Source organism: Betta splendens, chromosome 14 (genome assembly GCF_900634795.4).
Source record: "Betta splendens chromosome 14, fBetSpl5.4, whole genome shotgun sequence".
NCBI classification, from domain to species: Eukaryota; Metazoa; Chordata; class Actinopteri; order Anabantiformes; family Osphronemidae; genus Betta; species Betta splendens.
In genome coordinates this window covers 16,081,241-16,103,525 of record NC_040894.2, presented here as the reverse complement: position 1 = coordinate 16,103,525, position 22,285 = coordinate 16,081,241, and the positions used below count along the sequence as shown (strand labels likewise).

At 44.8% G+C, this 22,285-nt stretch overlaps 1 protein-coding gene across 4 annotated transcripts in view; it reads left to right on the top strand.

Annotated features, from left to right (window-relative positions):
• Positions 1–20,369, top strand: part of hyou1 (hypoxia up-regulated 1) — a 57,117-nt gene extending 36,748 nt beyond the window's left edge. For 2 of the 4 annotated variants that reach the window (XM_055514426.1, XM_055514427.1), the window contains exon 24: positions 11,858–20,369. In XM_055514426.1, the coding sequence (XP_055370401.1) occupies positions 11,858–11,934 (77 nt within the window). In that variant the 3' untranslated portion in view covers positions 11,935–20,369. The remainder of the gene's footprint in view (positions 1–11,857) is intronic. The other 2 variants (XR_008696612.1, XR_008696611.1) reach the window with 2 other exon arrangements.
• The last annotated feature ends 1,916 nt before the right edge of the window (positions 20,370–22,285 follow it).

Here is a 22,285-nt window from a genome sequence, read left to right as displayed (position 1 = left end):
AAGCGCATCTCACCTGTGGCCACCAGTGACGAGTCGTCTCGGGCTGAGTGCAGTCGGGCACCTGTCGGCTCCAGACCCGGCTTTTCCTGCCTGTTGGAGTGACGCCAAAATCTGTCGTGTATTTTCTTTTCTTCAACCTTGGCAGAGATTTCACAAGAACTCAACTTTGAAGTTTAAATCAATAGCATACAGGTTTATTATATGACAAACTAAAACATTCATGTAATGATTACAAAAGAGTAATAGCAGGAGAGGCAGAGACCGAATTCACCTGCTTGTTCCTCTGCAGAGAGAAGTGAGAGGTCGGAAAAGGTCAGCTGTGTGCTACCAGCGGACCCTCTGCGAAGCGCTCTGAAAACCCCAGCCTGTGAAGGCCTGCTTTTAACCACCACCTAAAATCTTTCCCCATGTCCAAATAAGGACGTGTACTGTAGATGTTTTTCTCGGCTACTCGGGAAGTCCTGACACTGGGCCGTGTTATTTGTCCAGCTTCCGGATCAATCTGGCCCACCATCAACCTCCTAGCTCCTTTCCCAGGTCAGCGTTACATTTTGAATATTTCCTTAATAACAGCTCGGATAAACATTGTTACAGTAGGCAACACCAGACTCTGCGAACCCAGTTTAAGCAAACTCTTTAACCCCAGTCACTGAGGACACACATGAACCCATCTAGCCTCTGTATTTCTCCCATAAGCAATGATCAACTTTACTACTAAAAGTAACTGTAAATGTCTGTTTCCTGGAGTCTATCCCAGATGCTCCCCAGACAACGACCCTGCCAAACTACAAGGGTTGCGGAACAGTAACTGCATCTTAACCTGACCAGAACAGATTGCTCACTCACTACTGGCCAAAATGGATAAAACTATTTGAAAGATTCCGCATAGCCTCTGGTTTGGAAAGACAACCAGAAGAAAACCAGGTAAATGCGCTCATCTTCTCGATGGGAGAAGAAGCAGAGGACATCCTAGTTTCACTGCATCTTCGTCCTGAGGAAACGGTTGACTATAACGTGGTGAAAACAAAGTTAGATGTTCACTTTGTGGCCCGCAGTAATGTCATTTTTTGAGCAAGCAAAGTTTAACCAAAGGCAGCAAGAGATGGGAGAGACGATCGACAACTTCCACACAGCACTACAATGCCTGGCGGAATACTGTGGCTATGGAGTCCTACATGACGAAATGGTAAGAGACAGATTTGTCGTTGGCTTAAGAGATAAACGCTTGTCAGAGCAACTTCAAATGGACCCTGAGCTAACACTGGAGAAAGCCGTTAATAGAGCTAGACAAAGCTAACAGGTTAAGAAACAGCAAGAAGCACTTAACAGCGGGTTCAAAGCAGACAGGCAGCTGGACAGCGTGCATGCGCGCCAACATGGCGGTGCGCAGCCCAAAATCAATAAGAAGCCAGTCGGTTGTAAAGTTAAGAAAATGCGGCAGGACAGGCCGACACAGAGCAAAAGATGTGGAGATACAAAAGGCCACAGCTGGGAACAGTGCCCAGCAAAGGATGCAGCATGCAACCAGTGCCAGAAAAAAAAAAAAAGTAAGTAAGTAGCAAGAGGGTGCAGAACAAAAAATGAAGCTTGAGGAGAGAACTGTGTTTCTTGGCTCAGTGTCGGACAAGGAAACAAAGGGTCCCTGGCTGACAGAGGTAGATGTGGGAAATCGTAGAACCGTGTTCAAAATCAACACTGGGGCTGATGTGACGGCAGTGTCTGAGAAACTGTATAACCAGGGCCACTTCAGTGAACTTGCCAAGCAGCCATAGCATTACAGCTGGTTGCCAGGTTGGAAACCATCAGCCTAGAACCAAAGGAGACTGTTAAAAAAGAGTTTCCAAAGCTTTTTAGCGGACTAGGGAAGATGGAGGGGGAGTACAACATTGTGCTGAGGCCTGATGCACAGCCTTTTTCACTCAAAACCAAGACGAATCTCTCTCCCACTTCTACCAAAGATCAAAGAGGAGCTAAGCCACATGGAACAGCAAGGAGTTATCTCTGTGCACCTATGGTGGTGGTGCCTATGGTGGTGGTGCACCTATGGTGGTGGTGCCCAAGAACACAGGTCGGGAGAATGAGAATATGCACTGACCTCACAGAGCTGAACAAATCAGTGTTAAGAGAGAAACACCCATTACCCTCAGTTAAATATACTTTAGGATAACTTCCTGGAGCGGAAGTGTTCTCAAAGCTGGATGCCAATGCAGGATTCTGGCAGATACCACTGTTGAAAGTCTTCTCTGCTGACCACCTTCATAACACCATTTGGGCATTACTGCTATAACCGTTTGTGTTTTGGAATATCTTCAGCTCCATTTCCAGAAACGTATGTCACACATCCTGGAGGGTTTAGATGGTGTCGTGTGTCAGATTGATGACGTGCTGATATGGGTATCCACACAGAGCGAAAACAATGACAGACTGAGAAAAGCACTTTCACCACTGCAGGATACAGGGGTCACACTCAATGAGAAGTGAGATTGAATGAGAGAGAGAGTGAAAATTAAATTCTTGGGTCAGCTTATTGAGCCATCTGGAGTAAGCCCAGACCCAGATAAAGTGGCCGCCATAACAGCCATGAAGGAGCCCTACAATGTAAGTGAAGTGAGAAGGTTTCTAGAGATGACCAATCATCTTGGAAAATTTTTGCCTCACCTGGCAGGGAAAACACGCCCTCTAAGAGACTTATTAAAAAAGTCCAATATGTGGTGCTGGGGCACACAGTAGCAGGAAGCCTTTGATATCATCAAAAAAAGGTTTAACAACACCTCCAGGCTTGGCACTGTATGAGCCAAATGCTGAAACACTTTTATCAGCGGACTCTTCCTCGTACGGAATGGGGGCAGTACTCCTACAAAAAAAAAGGGGGACGCGTGTTGGAGACTGGTAGCTTCAAGAGCTCTTAGCAGCACTGAGCAACGATATGCTAAAATCGAGAAGGAGGCCCTAGCCTCTACACGGGCATGTGAGAGGTTCCAGGAGTTTATCATTGGGAAATGTTTCCAGATTGAGACAGACCACAAGCCTTTAATGCCACTGCTAGGCTCAAAAAGCCTGGATGAGCTACCACGCATACAACGGCTCCGCATGAGGCTTATGAGATTTTCCTTCACTTTATCTCATGTGGCTGGCAAGGACATGGCAACAGCAGATGTACTGTCCAGAGCACCAGTTAACAGTGGAACGAGAGGCGTGCAGGAGGACGAAATCAACATCTATGTGGATGCTGTCATAGCCAACCTGCCCACTCCTGAAGCGAGACTAAGGGAAAGCAGTCAGTGTGGTGGCCAGGTCTTAACAAGGATCTGACCAAGATGGTAGAGAACTGTGATGTCTGTTGCCAGGAGAGAATAAATCTGAGAGACATTGTTGCCGACAACATTTCCTTCAAGGCCATGGTCAAATGTAGGAGCAGATTTGTTTCAGTTTGACAACAATATTTGATTGTTCTGGACTATTTTTCCAGATACTTTGAATTAGCTAAACTGACATCTACGACATCAGAGGCAGTGATAGAGCAATTTAAATCCATCTTTGCTCGTCATAGGATCCCTGTAGAAACGCGATCAGATAATGGACCACAGTTTGTTTCTGAGTCATTCAAAAAGTTTGCACAGGATTGGGGCTTTAGTCATGTGACGTCTAGTCCTCGTTTCCCACAGAGCAATGGGGAAGGCTGAGCGAGCTGTGAGAACGGTAAAGGGGATTCTCAAAAAGTCAGCTGATCCATACCTGGGGCTCATTGCATATCGGTCTGACCCGCTTGCAAATGGGTACAGTCCGACAAAAATTCTTATGGGAAGGAGAATAAGAACTATGAATAAGAACTGTGGGTGAGGGACATGTCAGAAAGAGGCACAGTTGTGTCAGGAGCTGGTACACCACGGTCTTATGTCATCGGGAAACCCATGGGGACCCTGCGGAGAAACAGGTTCCACCTTTCAGCAACCTCACTGCCAGGACCAGCACAGAGGAGTACATCTCCTGGGGAAAAAAGCATTGCCGTAAAATTATCCTGAAAGAGAGAGGGCGCCTCCAGCGTACCTAAAAGACTATCTTTGTTTAAAGATATAGGAACCGAGTGAAGATTGGGCAGAATAATCCCTAAACTCAGGCCGAGAGGCTGGGCAGTCTACCCCAACTCTGTGTCGAGGAAATGTTTGGTTCTGAGAACGTTAAATCATCAGGTGGAAAATTATGGCACATTACTGAATAAATGAATGTTAGCCTGTACCTATACATCCTGTTGGTATTGTGGGCTCAGAAAATTTTAATCAAGGTGGGAAGTATTAATGTATGCCATCTATTCTCGGCTCAGTAGGGGGGACGTAGTATCAGCTGATATCTGCTGAGTAGGAACCTTGTGTAAAGTGTAAGGTACTGGGGGGGGAGGACTCTGGAGTAGAGCACTGCGTGTGTGGCTGTGTCTAATTAAACCACACAGAGTCGTTAAGTAGAAGACGACAGAACACCTTGGTATAAGACGACAGAACACCTTGGCCCCAAACCTTTCAAATACCTCAATTCAGCTATGAGGTAGACATTCAATTGCAAAAGGCCAACAATAACTTCTATAACAATGAAACTCTTCTAAATCCAAGTATCAAAATGAAATCAGACATACTGGATGTTTTTGAATCTGAAATTGTTGAATTCAAAGTTTATCCTACAAGTGCAGAGTTGGATGATGTGGCACACGCTGTGGTAAATAAGTATCCCTGTTTAAAAAGGGCAAAGATCAGTCACTGGCTTCTATGGATGGAAAATAAGCTTCAAGTATTTAATGGCCAACTACCGCACTAGGCTTAGAAATATTGGCTGCTGCTAAATTCTGCAACAAAGCGCAGTTCCATGGGCTATGGTGTAAACCAAGTAAAGAAGCCACAAAAAGCAGAAGTAAATTTCTGCCCAGGGGAAAGCAGAGAGACTCTTGAAAAAGAAAGGCAAGAAGTTGTCTTTGACATGGCAAAAAAAACAAACGAAATCAACAGCTAAACAGACACACCCACAATTTCTCCAAACATCAGACTCAAACTCAAAATACTCCTTAAACTAACGAATAAAATACGACAGGAGGCGAAACATAACGTGGCTGAGGCCTGGCCTGAAACAAAAAAACAAAACAAAAAACGAGCAGAACGAGGCAAAGGCACGGCATAAGCAAAGGCGGCTAAACCATAACCAACACAACAAGACTAAGGCATGGTATGAATACGCGTGGCTAACATGGACAACCTGGGCATGAAGAAACAGAGATCTAGCAATATGACATGAACAAAGGAGGCTACTGCAAACCATGAATCACAAGATAGGTGCCTTTACACGTCTTACATGCCGAGCAACGCGTGACTGAGTGGCAACAGAACCCATCAACAGTCCAATGCAGTAATCAACCTGACGTGAGCAGCGTGGAGCGATGAGATGACAATTACACAGCGCTGTGCTGCAGGAGTCTTTAAAAAGGGAGACAGAGGGGAAGCACAGGTGTGGCGAGTTTGTCCAGGAGACTACTGAGGGAAAGAGAGGTAGTGGGCATTGTCCAAAGCTGAGGCGTGGCTTGGTGAGGGAAAAGGTGCGGTCCAGGGCAAATACAACAGGATGGCTGACAATAGAATCCTGACATAGCCCCCCCTCAAGGGTCAGATTCCAGACGGCCCAACACGAGCCCCCCCATGAAGTCCGAGCAGGTCGGGTGGAGGGAGGACGGCAGGAGGGCCAAAACAAAAGACTGCCCCACCCCCTCATGGACACGTGAACTTGGCTCGACCTCCTTCCTCATTGAGACGTCGTCTGAGGCGGGACCACCGAGGCGGCCGAGCGTAAATGGTCTCCTTCGGACCACCACAAGGAAACGGAGCGTGCGTAGTCTCCTCCGGACCCCCACCAGAAGGCGAGGTGGGCGTGGTCTCCTCCGGACCCGAGGCGGGCGAATGGTCTGGGTGAGTATCGATGGTGGCAGGGTTGAAATCCAATAGTCCAGAGGAGTTGGATAGATAGATGGCCACCTCCCCACTGCCACCAGTGCCCTCCTGGAGTGTCGGCGAAGTAGCCTGTGCCACGACAAAGATTGGACTTGGAGCCGTGGTGTGGACGAGACATGGAGCTGTGGCAAAAACAAGTTGTGGGACCTGGGCAGGATGTGAAGCTGCAGCGAGGCATGAAACAGGATGTGGAACTGCAGCGGAAAGCGGGGCAACCTGTTTGTCTGGTTGGATGGCAGGATCTGATGCGGACTGTGGTACGTAGGTCATTGGCAGTACATCCAACTGTTCTAACAGGAAGGCCAGTTCCACCCAAGCGGCCACCAAGTCCACTGTGAGGTCACAGAAGCCCTCAGTGCACAATAGCCATGGTTCATTTGCAATCATTTCATTGGCCTGCTCTAAAATAATAGGTTGTGAACCTTTGTGGCCATGGATAGGAGTGAAGTATTCTCCTCCAAAACCGTGGCTCTGACGGGGTCCATGTTGGGCTGACACAAGATGGCGGATCAAGGCTGTGGAAGTTCGTTTGGACAGAGTCAGAGCCAAGTGTGGGCCATGAATCCATGATAACAGTTTATTTTAAACCAAACTCAAATACAAAACACTCCTTTAAAACTAAACAAAATATGTCAGGAGGCAAAACATAACACAACGTGGCTGAGGTTTCTTTTCAGCACTGTAGCCAGGCTGACAAAGAGTCAAAGCTGTATTGAGTCTACTATCCCCTTAAATCTCAGCAGCAATGACTTTATGAACTACTTTACTAATAAAATTATCATCATTAGAAAAAACATTCAGCAGCGACTTCTTCCAAATGACAGAAAGCACTGTCTAGATCCATCAACTTTAAATTTATTAAATCCTCTGTCTTACCTAGACAGCTTCTCCCCCATAACTCATATGGAGTTAACCTCAATAATTAACTCTTCCAAGTCGTCCACTTGTCTTTTAGATCCAATCCCAACCAGATTACTCAAAGAAGTTCTACCTTTAATCAGCTCATCCATATTAAATCAAATCAACCAATCTTTACAACTAGGCTATGTACCACAGGCTTTTAAGGTGGCTGTGGTCAAACCTCTATTGAAAAAACCAACCCTTGACCCTGGACAACTAGCCAACTATAGGCCCATTTCAAATTTACCCTTTATTTCCAAGATTCTGGAAAAAATCGTGGCTAAACAATTATCTGACCACCTTAGTGGGAATAACCTGTATGAAGATTTTCAGTCAGGATTTAGAAAACATCATAGCACAGAAACAGCTCTGGTTAGAGTCACTAATGATCTTCTATTAGCTTCGGACAATGGTCTAGTTTCTGTCCTTGTCCTGTTAGATCTTAGTGCTGCATTTGATACAATTGATCATCACATTCTATTACAGACACTAGAACATAGAATCGGGATTAATGGAACAGCATTGGGATGGTTTAAATCCTATTTGTTGAACAGATTCCAGTTTGTTCATGTTAATGATAAATTCTCCACACGCACAAGGATTAGCTATGGAGTTCCACAGGGTTCTGTGCTGGGTCCAATTCTGTTTAGCTTATACATGTCTCCTCTAGGTGAGATTATTAGAAAGCATTCTATTAATTTTCATTTTTACGCAGATGATACTCAGCTATACATGTCCTTGGAACCAAATGAAACAGATCAACTAGTCAAAATTCAGGGTTGTTTAAAAGACATCAAATCCTGGATGTCCCAAAACTTCCTTCAACTAAACTCAGATAAAACCGAGATTCTTATTGTTGGGCCTAAAAATCTGAGAGAGACACTATTGAGTCAGATAGCCACCCTGGATGGCATAACATTAGCTTCAGATTCTACTGTGAGGAACCTTGGTGTCATGTTCGACCAGGATCTCTCTTTAACATCATACATTAAACAAATCTCCAGAACCGCCTACTTCCACCTTAGAAATATAGTTAAAATCAGAAGCATCCTCTCTCAGAGCGATGCAGAGAAACTGATCCATGCATTTGTTACCTCTAGGCTGGACTACTGTAACTCCTTACTCATAGGATGTCCTAACAGCTCCTTAAAAAGCCTACAGCTCATTCAAAATGCTGCAGCCAGAGTTCTGACAGGACTTAGAAAGAGAGCTTCTCTGCACTGGCTGCCTGTAAAATGTAGGATAGAATTTAAAATTCTCCTACTTACATACAAAGTAATCAATGATAAAGCTCCTTCTTATCTTAAAGACCTCAGTTCCTTATGCTCCCAGCAGAACACTTCGTTCTCAGAGCGCTGGGCTACTTGCGGTTCCTAGAGTGTTTAAATGTAGAACAGGGGGCAGAGCTTTTAGCTACCAAGCTCCTCTCCTCTGGAACCAGCTCCCTCTTCAGGTTCGAGAAGCTGACACACTCTCCACCTTTAAGATTAGGCTTAAAACCTTCCTTTTTGATAAAGCTTATAGTTAGAGATGGTTCAGGTCACTGGCAATTATTGTTAGTCACAGGAACCATCTCTTAGTTAAGCTGCAATAGACATAGACTGCTGGGGGACTTAATTTATACACTGAGCTCCTCTGTTTCCTTCTACCTCCTCTGTCCCATAACCTCCCATCATTGTCCCATGTTTAACTAACCTTGTCTCTTTCTGTCCAGTAGTTGTGCTTCTCTCCCCCCCCCCCCACCCCACCCCACTCTTTCTCCCTCTCTGTCCTCACCCACAGGTATCATTGGACTCAAAGTTTGGTGTCTGTGATGGGCAGCTGCGGATCCAACCATCCTGCCTGTGCTGTGTTGTTGCTTGTTGTTGCTTGTTGCTGTTGCTGTGCTTTTCTATCTCTCTATCCTCTCACCCTAACCAGTCGAGGCAGATGGCCGCCCACATCCAGTCTGGTTCTGCTGGAGGTTTCTTCCTCGTTAGAGAGGGAGTTTTTCCTCTCCACTGTTGCTGTCAAATTAAATGCTTGCTGTATGTGGGATTTGTTGGGTTTAGTTGTGTGAGGTTTTAAACCTTACTTTGTAAAGTGCCTTGAAATAACTTTGTTGTGATTTGGCGCTATATAAATAAAATTGAATTGAATTGAGGCCTGGCCTGAAACAAAAAAGAAAAAAAACCTACCTGATCGTAACCGACCTGACATGAGCAGCGCAGCGCAATGAGATGACAATGACCCTATGTCTATAAAAGGAGGCAGAGGGAAAGCACAGGTGTGGCAAGTTGGGCTGATTGCCAGGAGACTACTGAGGGAAAGAGAGGGAGTGGGCGTGGTCCAAAGCTGAGGCGTGGCATTGTGAGGGAGAGGGTGTGGTCCAGGGTAAAGAAAAAAACAGGATGGCTGGCAGAGCCAGCCCAGATTCCTGACAGATTGTTGTTTGTGCTTGTTATAAAATTACAGATAAATGCAGAATTCACACGCATTACTACAGTACCTCTGATGTCAACCTTTATGTTACAAGTGGATCACTACTCCAGCCAACTAATGAGGGTGTTAAAGGAGAAGGCTGGAGCAGCAGGATGGCAAATTGGTGTCATCATGTAGTGCGGGCTGTGACCATGGGTTTAGTTTTACTTAGTTATTTATATATTTTTGCTTGTTTCAATCTGTTATTTTTTTCTTTCTGGTTCAGTTCAAATATGCTTTATTACATGATCTTGATAGTACAGCTAATAAACATAACCCTCTCTTTGTTTTTCTTTTATAATTTTATAGATGTTTTTATGGATGTTTGTCCTGGTACACGATACCATTGATTTTCTTGGTCTTCCACAAAATCCCAGTTTGGAGGTAGTTCTAATCATACATTCAGTTCTAAACATAGGGACAAATATTACTCAGTTAAAAACAAAATTTGACATTTTAAGTAATATGGTTTTGATTGTTTGAAGGATGTTGATCTGGAAGCAGCAAGAGAAAATAGTACTACTCTTGGGGGTCTATGCTATTCAACATGAGGAAGCAGAGCCCACTGATGCACTTGCAGATGTGGGTATTGTCATGGAAGGATGTGAAGTGCTGCAAGATTTAAGAGATGTGGCACATTGATGTGCCCTTCTACTTGGCCTTACAGTATCTATTGTTTAAACCTGAACTACCCCAAAAACCTGAAATGCAAATTTAAGTTTCTTCAGAAAGTTCCGATGGAGTTGGATGGTGCCAAGCTGTCACTCAAGGTACAAACCTTCAAAAACAAACTTCATGAATGAATATTTATGTTTATCCAAAAATAATATCCTGAAGTCTTTCCCACTTCTGTCTTGTTGGATCAAGTGTTTGTTTTTTTTTTTTTTTTTATTTATTTATTTTATTTTTTTTAAATATTGCACATTACAGTGCTTCTTGAACTAAACTGGGACCTGGGAAATGTTATTTTGAAATTGTGGTTCATATATATATATTATTATATGTTAAGTGAGTTGAGTTGTATTTATTTGATTTATTAACTTAAACAGCACATGGATTAGGTACAATTCAAATCAATCACATTATTGCAGCTATTTGTAGTTCATTAAATTTTAGCAGTCTTAGCAGTCTGTGGCCTGATGCCGTCTGGACCTGCAGCTTTCCTTAAATTAAATCGCTTTAGTTGTTTTCTGGTCTGAAGTTAGGGAGAGGGGGAGGACGTGGGGGGCAGAGGGCTGCTGCTAGTGGAGGAGGATAGTGTGGGCAGGGCTGTGCCGGTTGTTGAGGGGGAGGTGTGAAGAGGTGTCTCCACACAGAAGTTGATGTAGTCTGTGATGTAGTGGATCAGGCTGTTGACGTCCCACTATGAGAGCTACAGAGTGACTCCCAGTCTGTGGTTTGAAAACAGTCTCTGAGACTCTCACAGGCCTCATCAGTCCACACTCTCACAGACGTCTTCTGTGCCGGTTCTCTTCTCACCCTGGGTCTGTATTCCGGAGGTAGATGTACCAGATTGTGATCAGAATGGCCAAATGGGGGGAGGGGTTTAGAGCTGGCCGAGGGGGAGATTTACACAGCGACCTCAACGATGTGTGAAATCTCCTTTGGGGTGTAGTAAGGCCGAATGCTAACGGCAAGGAGCTCAATGTCTCTGGGGCAAAACTGTTCTCTAACAGAGACATACGTTGAGCTTCTCCATCTGTTGTTCATAGCGCTTCACTTTTTCCAAATTTTTTATGTTACAGTCTTAATTCAAAATGAATTTAATTTATTTATTTCCTCAAAATTCTACACGCTACCCCGTAATGTAAATGAGAGAAACGATTTTTTGAAATTGTTGCAAATTTATTAAAAATAAAAAACTGTAATACATAATTATTTAAAGCCTTTGCGCAATACTTTGGGTCATTGTCCGGCTAGAAGGTGAACCATTGCCCCAGTCTGAGGTCAATAGCACTCTGAAGCAGGTTTTCATCCAGGTGTAATGGATGAAAACGTAATTAATGCTTCTTGTGTTCATTTCTGACTCTGTATAATAACCATGCATTCTGTACTTGTTGATTAGACCCAGAACTGAACATTCTTAGACAAACAATCTATCTTCCTCTCAAGGTTCTGTCGCACATTAAGTGCTGACATCTAATGTTGTGTTTGACTGACCGATTGTTTATGGCTTGTGTCTGCCTTTTACCCCTGGTCTCTGGCTCCTTTCTATCTGAAGCCTCACCAGACCCAAGGCTGTAAACCTTGTGTATTCCCTGTGTAATGTAAACATCTTCACCCACAGTGTGATAGGAGGATTCCACCAGGTCCCGGGAGAAGGGTTAAAAGGCAGAGACAACCTTAGAATGGTGTGATCTTTGCATTATACCTCCGTGGTGTATGTTCTGATCTCCCCAGCTGGCTTTTTGATTTGCTTTCCTCATTACTTGTTATTTTCTTTATTATTTCAATAAATCGCACAAAAGGACAACTCTCTCTCATCAGCCTTTATTGCAAAATTTCCACCACAGAAATTGGCGTCTACGAACAGGATCCCGCGGCAGGTCGTCTGGACAGCGTGATCAGGGACGGCGGTCCTGAGGACTAGGGTCGCTCAGCCTCCAAACCTCTACAGCTGTTCTGAGTGGGAGGACTGCTCACCCGTCTGGATCGCCTCTGACGAGATCCAACGAACTCAAAATCCAACCTCTACTCGGCCCGGTGAGAGAGATTCTGTTTTGGTGCGACTTGTTAAGGAAAAAAGAAAAAAAAGAAAGAAAAAAAAGAAAACGGGTTTTAAATTGGTTTCAGGTATTCGGGTTTACTTGGCTCTGATCATTTGGTTTAGAGAAAGTAAGGTAAATAACAATTAATTCTAAAACATCCCCAACTAGACTAAAACAAACAACGACAAAAGAAAACATAACTAGGAATAGAGATAATTTTTCTAAAACGACTATGTGGCTGAAAACATCTAAAATATAATAATTAGGACCAAACATTTTTTATTTTATTTTAAATTTAATATTCGGGTAGAAAAATTAATTAGGTCAAAGTCTGCCCTGGTGGCCGAGACGGTGGTTGCTAAGGGTTGGCTCGTGGAACCGAGCTTGTTTTTGTCTGTACTGAGGATACAGACCAGTGTGCAGATCTGAGCGCAGTCCAAAGGGAGTGGACAAGGAAATAAAAGACGAGCTTCTGAAATACGGAGCGCGTTTGCAGGGGGAAGTGGTTTTGAGATACGAGGGGCCTGACGGTGAGGGAGCACTTCCGAGAACCCTGTCGCTGATCTGAGCGGTTCCCTTTCTACGCAGACGTCCGTGGAAGAGAAATTTCGAAAAAAGGTTCCGGCCAGAACACAAAAAAGTCTAAGGCAGAAAACCGCCGGGACTCTGAAAGATGGGTTCGGGGCGATCTAAGTCTCCACCACCAGACTGCAGCATTACAAAATTAATGAGACCTAAATATGGTGATGAGTGCGTGTCATGTCTTCACGACTGGACAAAACATTATGGGTTTCAAGAAGGTGGTTCACTCAGTGTGAAGGACATACGCGCTTTAAAAGAAAAATTAGAAGAAAAGGAGAAACAGCCCTGTAAAAGTAGAACGATCAAGGGTTAAAACTTTAGAGGAAATTGAATTAAACAACAGATGCCTTGAAATTTGGGTTAAAGAATCAGAACGCAGGGAAAGACTGAAATGCCAAAAAGAGTTAGGAGGGAGAAAGGACGAGAGTGGTGACGTAGCTGGCAGAAAAGATAACAACTCTGTGGAAGCTTGCACACCGCCACCATACACACATACACACACACAACATGATGAGAAACAGAGCGCTCCCACTGTCTCTGCTTTGTATCCTTTTGCAGAGCTGAGCGCGGTCAAGGTGAATCCCGACCTGGACTCCTTCTACGTCAGCAGGAGGGCCGGGCAGGGTGGACAGCCGGACCAACAGCAACAGCCTGATCAACAGCAACAGCCTGATCAACGACAACAGCCTGATCAACGACAACTGCGTGCCCCATTGCAGCAGCCTGGACCACACCAACAGCCTGACAAACAGCAACAGCCTGACCAACATCAACAGCCTGCATTGCATCAACAGCCTGCCCCACTGCAACAGCTTGGCCAACATCTGTCATCAGGAGCTGCAACATCGGGTGCAGAGCAGTCAGAGCATGTGAAGGACAGCGAAAATGCCACACCAACTCCTGGAATGGATGCAGAGGCGTTCTGGGCCAACTCACCTATTGGCTTCATTCCTACATCATCCACTGCCACAGGCTCTGCCCATGCACCAACTGCCACTATGAGTGCTGCCTCTGCAACTACCAGCGTTCGTACCCTAAGGAGCAACACACCAGTAGCTCCAGTAATCAGCTTGCCCATGGTGGAAGTGGCCGGCCCTGAAGGAAGCATGTTAGTGCACAGACCATGGACTAGCGCTGACATAGCTGACTTTGCTCACACTCTTCCAGACATCACTGTGTCAGGAAAGACATTCGGCGCCAACCTTCTGGCTTTCTGCCAGGAGTACAGACCCACTGGAGCTGAGATCCGTCGCATCCTGGCCAAACGTCTTGCACCTTGTGAATACCAAAAGCTGGCTAGGCAATTGCCTGATGTGACACTTGCTCTCAAACACAAAGACTGGACAAACAACTTAAATGATGGATTCGTTGCCGCAGTGAGGACGCTTGTTGCCCACCTCGAAACTGCGTTCCCTGATAAAGTCTGTATGATTAAAGTCACTACATGCAAACAACAACCAGAGGAATCAGTTGATGACTTTGTTCACCGCCTCACCACCGCATACAACACACACGGAGGCGTTCATCCTCCCCCTGAAGGAGTGGGAGGACTCATCTGTTCAACATACGAGAGTCACCTGTGTGAACTGGTGATGAAAGGCTTACTCCCTGAAGTTTTTGACGCCGTGAAGCAGTCATACATCGGATGGAAAGAAGAAGCGCGTCTGTCTGACCTCACAAGACACGCACGCCATGCTTATGACACTCTCCAGCAGAAGAAGATGGCGAAGAAGGAAAAACAACAGAACGAACTGTATCTGCCATCCTTGGAGATGTTCTCTGCAATGCATAACAATAACAGAGGAGCGGGCAGGTTTCGCGAGCGAGGACGAGGAAGAGACTTCAGACGGAATTGGCACAACAGAGACACAGGAGGCACATCTGGAGATCCAGGAAACGCTTGCCACATCTGCGGCGAGATGGGACACTGGAGGAAGTACTACGTCAGGTTCCACCCTCCCGGGCACTCTCGTCAGACTGACTAGAGGAGGAGCCCAGCGAAGGTTTCCGTTCACATGATGACGTAGACGGTACCGCACAGACATACACACACACGCTCACACTTGGTACATGTTCAATTGATTCAAATTCATGCTTATCTGCTTGTAATGAAGACTTGCTTTCTGCTCAAAACATCCCACAGAGTGATTTTGAAAAGAATAACAAACAGCTAAATGACAACTGCTCTATGACTTTACAGTCAAATGGTTTCAAACAATTTCCTGAGTTTGCTCTGACAGTTCAAGGTGAACATATGGTGTTTTTAGTAGACTCAGGAGCAACAAATTCGGTAATAAAATCTTCCATGTTTTCCAATCCACCTAAAATGAGTGGACGATTTGTGCACACTATAGGTTCGTCTGGCCAGACAATAAAAGAAAAACTTACTGTGCCTCTGTCTTGCACAACATCAGACGGCAAGACACTCAAACATTCATTTTTGCTTTCAAACTTATGCCCAGTTAATCTATTAGGAAGAGATCTCATGTGTAGTTTAGGTATTTCACTGATTTCCACTCCGGAGGGAGTGCAGGTCACAACCACGGACAATGTAAATAATTTTTCTTTTGTTTGTGTTAATTTCAGCTCAGAGCTGCTGCTCTACTCTTATCAGTGGCTGCTGAAGGGAGGGGCTGTAACTGAGGCCCTCATACAGGCTGCTCGACAGCTTGTTTCCTCACAGAATACGACCTTTAGAGACACATCTGACCTGTCTTGTACAGCACATGTGTCCACTGGTCCTGATGAGGAGTTTGAAAAATCATGGTTACGCACACATGCGGACAAACTGACCTCAACCTCTCTTTTTTGGGATGAACATAGGTCTGCGCTTGCGATTTCTCTCACTAACGAACAAGAGAGATTTGTTGATGCTTATTCTACAGATCCACATGTCCTTCTGTCAAAACATGACGGAAACAGATGGCAGGACTTGGGTCCTTTCGTGGACAGATGTCAACGGGAAGGAGACTGGCAAACGACTTCCGACCCGAATGTGATGTATTCACCTACCTTGCATGCTTACAAAAAACTTTTTCAGTCTATCTTTCATGTGCAGCGTACAGTGCACTTGGTACCTCAACATTTCACACACACTTCACACCACGTGTTTTTGTCGGAGGACGCTCTGACGCAGTATCCAGCCTTACAGGAAGTTCCAGCTTCCCTGTGGGCCACACACAAATATGATGTAGGTTTGATCAAAGGGTGTGACCCAGTGGTCATCACGCCAAAATCTGACTACAGACCATGCAAACAGCAATACCCTTTAAAGAGAGAAGCAATTGAAGGAATAACACCGGTGTTTAACTCTCTTTTGAAAACAGGAGTCATCGTCCCATGTGACAACTCTCCAGTGAGGACTCCACTCTTCCCAGTTAAGAAAATCAGAGACAAAGGACAGCCAACAGAATGGAGGTTTGTCCAGGATCTGCAAGCAGTAAATGCGGCGGTCCAACCACGCGCGCCTACGGTACCGAACCCCTACACCATTCGTTCTCAGGTTCCGCCCAAGGCTAAATTTTTTTCAGTAATTGATTTGGCCAATGTTTTTTTCAGTGTGCCCGTCCACAAAGACAGTCAATTCTGGTTTGCTTTTGAATTTAACGGAAAGTCATATACCTTTACCAGACTATGCCAGGGGTATTCAGAAAGCCCTACAATCTACAATATGGCACTGAAAGACAGCCTGGATGATCTTGTCTTGTCCCCAGGCACCGCCCTGCTGCAGTACGTTGACGACTTGATGATCTGCAGTGAGGATCAGGAAACTTGCGCAGCAGACACGATCAAGCTGCTGAAACACCTGCATGCTGCAGGACACAAAGCAAGTCTGTCTAAATTACAGTTTGTTCAGACTGAAGTTACCTTCCTAGGTCACATCATCACCGCTGAAGGGAAATCAATTTCACCTAAAAGAGCTGAAGCTATTCAGAACCTGCCCCTTTGCACATACAAACAGCTTATGTCCTTTTTAGGCATGTGCTCTTATTGCAGGAATTTCATTCCCAACTGCGCCGTCTTGGAGGCTCCGTTTAGAGCTCTGATGCAGACGTCTTCTGCATCCACCACCCGCCTCATGTGGACATCTGAGGCTGAACAGGCGTTCACCGACCTCAAACTTGCTCTTCAGTCGGCTCCTACTTTGGGTCTGCCTGACCCTACGCGACCTTTCACCCAAACGGTGGATGAGAAATCAGGTTGTATGACCTCTGTCCTTCTACAGGATCACGGAGGGCGTCCACGCCCTGTAGCCTATTTCTCTGCTAAGCTTGACCCAGTCGCTGCGGGGCTCCCACGATGTCTCCGAGCAGTGGCTGCGGCAGAGAAAGCCGTGCTGGCATCACGTGACATTGTTGGCTATTCTGATGTCACCCTGCTGGTTCCTCATGCCGTGTCTTTGATCCTTTTGGAACAAAAAACATTACATCTTTGTAATGTAATGGCTTAGATACAACACCATCTTACTGGAAATGACAGCCACTTTGTTTCCAGGCCCTGACGATGGCGAGCCTCACAACTGTGTTTCGGTCTTGAACCAGGTCTGCACTCCGCGCCCAGATCTATCGGAGGTGCCAATTCCTAACTGTGACCTCGTTCTCTTTGTTGATGGCTCTGCCTCTAGAGACCCTGCTTCGGGCCACTGTCAGGTTGGATATGCAGTCTGCACCTCTCATACTGTTTTACAGTCTGGCCCTTTGCCAGGACATTACTCTGCTCAGGCTGCGGAGTTGATCGCACTGACCGAAGCCTGTAAATTGGCTGAAGGGAAGTCTGTTACTATCTACACAGACTCCAGATACGCTTTTGGCGTCACACATGACTTTGGTGCTCTGTGGAAACACAGAAAGTTTTTGAAATCTGATGGCAAACCTATCTTGCATCATGATAAGGTTGCTGATCTGCCCGACGCAATTCTGTTACCAGCTGCAATTGCTGTATGTAAGTGCCCCGCACACACTGGGGGCACTGATCCCATCTCTGCTGGAAACGCGCGCGCTGATGCTGCTGCAAAGACAGCTGCCCGACTTCCCTTTCCCTTTGTTCCCTACCTCTTATCCTCCACCTCTACCCAACCTTCCTCTCCTCCCTCTGCTCTCCCTGATCTTCAGACATTCTCTACCCCACAGGAACGCAAGCTCTGGCTGACGAATGGCGCCACCAGTAGCCATGGCGTTTGGTATGGGCTCGGGCCCATACCAAACGCCATGCAAACTTGCCTACCTAAACACTTTTTCCCTCATTTCGCGAAGCTGACACATGGATTAGACCATGTATCAAAGGGGGGAACGTTAGATGCTCTTACAAAACATTGGTACACTAAGGGTTTTTCAATCTATGCACAAAAATACTGTGAAGCATGTATGACATGCGCCCAAAACAATCCAGGTAAGACGACTGCCAAACCACTGGCAGCTCACCCACCACCGGAACAGGCGTTTGACCATTTAATGCTGGACTTCATCGAACTAACGCCAGCAGAAGGTAAAAAAATTGTTTAGTGATTGTTGATATGTGGTCAAAATGGGTGGAGGCCTTCCCAGCTAAACATGCTAACAGCCATGCAGTTACCAAAGCCTTGCTGACAGAAATAATTCCCAGATGGGGGATTCCATCTAAAATCAGCAGTGACAACGGCTCACACTTTGCAAACCAAGCCCTCGAGGAAGTGGGAAAGTTTCTGAACATTGACATCAGAAAGCACTGCTCTTACCACCCTCAAAGCGGAGGGGCGGTAGAGAGAGAGAATGGCACTTTGAAAATCAAACTGGCTAAATGCTGCTCAGAGACTGGTCTCAAGTGGACTCAGGCTCTTCCCATTGTGCTCTCATACATGAGAATGAGGAGAAGGATGAGAACAAACCTCAGCCCGTATGAGATCCTACTTGGTAGGCCTGCTACAGTACTGTAAGAACTTCATTCAACCAGGAGACTGGGTGATCATTAAGAAGCTTCGCAGGAAGCACTGGAACTCAAAACGGTGGCAAGGTCCCTTCCAAGTCCTTCTGATGACCAACACGGCTGTGGAGATCGCAGAAAGAGCGACTTGGATCCACTCCAGCCACTGCAAGAAGGTCCCAGATCCGACAGACGACCCTCCATCTACATCTACACCACACGAGAAAACCACCACTGACGAAAAGAACTGAGAAGGACGACCCTCGCTGTGCTCACACACACACACGCACTGAGGCGAGGCTGCGTTGACTGTTCAGCTAAAGGTGTGAGCCAAGCGCCGCCTGAAGCTGCGCCGATGAATCACACTATCAGACCATACGTCTACACACACGCTCCTGAGAAAACACACACGAGCAGCCTTGAGTTGCCGACGCTGGACGACGTGTAGACTCTTCACATCACGGGGAGTGACAGTGACTCAGACGACATTGGGAGGAAACCTGGCGGGGATAACGAATCCCAGGTGTCCCTGTGATCAGCTGATCACAACCTGAAGAACCCCAACGAACTGTCAATACATCAACACACAGGTTGGGAAAAATCAAACACCACTATTCAACAGGAAGAAGAAGACATTGATTGTGACCCTGTTGTTTTGATCCTTATTGTATGTTACTTTAATATTTGCTCTAAATGGTGTGGTTGATTTACATGTATACCTCTCTGTGATTTTTATCCACTATTTTTGAACAAAACATTTTACGACAAGCATATCTAGAGTTGTTTTCCACTTGATTCACACTTTCACACAAATTTTTATCTTCCACTGACGCAAAATGACATTCACCAGACGAAACAAGATAAAAATGATTGTCATATCGACGATGACGGCAATATGCGTAGTCACTCTGACATTCGCATCAACCGAAGACACTCTTATCCACCGCACACCGGAGTCACCCACAAATCGATCATGCTTAGTTTGTGCCATTAGAGACCTGATGACCATGACGGAACAATTGCCCCACATAGCAAAGACAACATGGCAGAATAGAATGGCCTTAGATGTTATTAACAAAGATGGGAAGTGTTTGTGTCAGGTTTGGTAAAACATGCTGTACCTTTATTCAGGATGATTGAACATGAACTGATTGAAATCACTCATCACTAGGCTTATGTCCCTGTCTAACTACCCACAAAAACAGCTCACAATCTTTTATTCCTACGCCATTTACATCTTTATAAGCAATACATTTAACAAATCATTTTTAAAGAATCTTTTATTACTACAAAATGAATTCCACGATTGACAATTTTTATTCTTTTAATGTTTGATTAATGTGTAATCAAAAGGGGGGAAATGTAATGGAAAAATTGTACTTTAATGCTTCTTGTGTTCATTTCTGACTCTGTATAATAACCATGCATTCTGTACTTGTTGATTAGACCCAGAACTGAACATTCTTAGACAATCTATCTTCCTCTCAAGGTTCTGTCGCACATTAAGTGCTGACATCTAATGTTGTGTTTGACTGACCGATTGTTTATGGCCTGTGTCTGCCTTTTGCCCCTGGTCTCTGGCTCCTTTCTATCTGAAGCCTCACCAGACCCAAGGCTGTAAACCTTGTGTATTCCCTGTGTAATGTAAACATCTTCACCCACAGTGTGATAGGAAGATTCCACCAGGTCCCGGGAGAAGGGTTAAAAGGCAGAGACAACCTCAGAACGGTGTGATCTTTGCATTATACCTCCTTGGTGTATGTTCTGATCTCCCCAGCTGGCTTTTTGATTTGCTTTCCTCATTACTTGTTATTTTCTTTATTATTTCAATAAATCGCACAAAAGGACAACTCTCTCTCATCTGCCTTTATTGCAAAATTTCCACCACACCAGGATGTCTCTGTACATTGCTGAATTTGTCTTTCCCTCTATCCTGACCTGTCTTCCAGTTCCTGATGCTAAAAAACATCCCACATCATGATGCTGCCACCTCCATGCTTCACTGTAGTAATGGTATTAGTCTGGTGATGAGCGGTGCCTGGTTTTCTCCAAACGCAACGCCTGGCATTCACTCCAAAATGTTCAATTTTAGTGGCAAATTCCAGGTGGGCGGCTATGTGCCTTTTACTAAGTAATGGTTTCCGTCTGGCCACATATAGACCTGATTGGTAGATTGCTGCATGTGTTGGGCTGAGAGGGACCTCCAACGTGTTCCCAAAAAGTTAAAAATAGCACGGATGCTGAGCACAAGAGCACAAGTGATCTACCTGTGTGAGCACTCTAAGCAGGGTTTACCAAAATAACCAAAAATCTGTAAAAAAAAAGACCAACATACAGTAGAAAAGAAAGTGTTTGGTCTGAAAATACCACAACAGCACTGATACACACAGAGACGAGAACAATAAAGCGCAACTGAGAGCCAACCAGTTTTTACTTGAACAAGGGGAGCTCGCCTGAGATTTTAGCGTTGTAAGCGCTTCACTCAGAGACCACCCAACTCCGACAAACTCATTGGTGCACTTGTTAACATGCGGAAACGCACAATTAGGCATAGCAATACTCCTCCATAACCTCTTGTGGTTTTGAACCCCTACGCCTGAATAGGAGCACAAAGCAAATGTGACAAAATTGTTCTTCATACATGACAATACTTGTAAAGAACTTAAGCATGTGGTTAGAAGTCTGTGCATATGTCAATGTGGTTATAAGGCACAGCAAATGCAAACCATAAATGGTAAATGTAAAAAAGGGTAAATGATACATAAAAAGATAAATCAATAGAAATGAAATGAAAATAAATGATTAAATGATTACATGTGTTAAATGATATATGTGATTATATGTAAAAGATATTGAATAAACAACAAAGATAAATGAGATTAATAATAGATGAAAATATATTCTCTCCAACAGAAAAGAAATAGGAGCAAGATAGTGGGAGCTGTTCCAGTAGGCAGCTACTCAGGCAGCACCAAATAGCATAAATTCTCCATATTAATATTTGGTTGAAAACCCCATGTTGGCAATGACAGTCTGAAGTCTTGGACTCATGGACATCATCAGATGCTGGGTTTTCTCCTTTTGAATGCTCTGCCAGGCCTTTCTGTCTGAATTTTAGTCTTCAACAAGTGAAATGCATGCTCAATTAGGTTAAGATCAGGTGATTGACTTGACCAAGAAAATTCCACTTTTTTGCTTTAATAAACTCCAGGGTTGCTTTGGCTGTAGTTTTGGGTCATTGTTCATTTATATTATGAAATGCCACCCAATCACTTTGACTGCATTTACCTGGATCTGTACAAACAGTATGTCTTTGAACACCTCAGAATTTATACGGCTGCTTCTGTCCTGTGTTGCATTATCAATAAACACTTGTGTCCCGGTGCCACTGGCAGCCATGCATGCCCAGGCCTTCACACACACACATGCTATGGATCATGAGCTTCTCTCTCAATGCTTTTCTCTTGCCATCATTCTTGTAGAGGTTGATCTTGGTTTCATCTGTACAAATAAGAATAAGAATAAGAAAACCTTGAATAGTGCCACAATGGGGAAATTTTGTCTCAAAACAGCGTGTGATACAGGAGAAGAAAATATAGCAGCAAGTATCAAATACAATACAGATCAGTGAAACTGACTTGAGTTGGCACAGTATAATACAGTGGTCAGAGTGGGTATGCAAAAATGTCTTAAATATAATCTACATATTGCACAGTTTGCACAAATATTGCACAAGTATTGCAGCCAGCGATT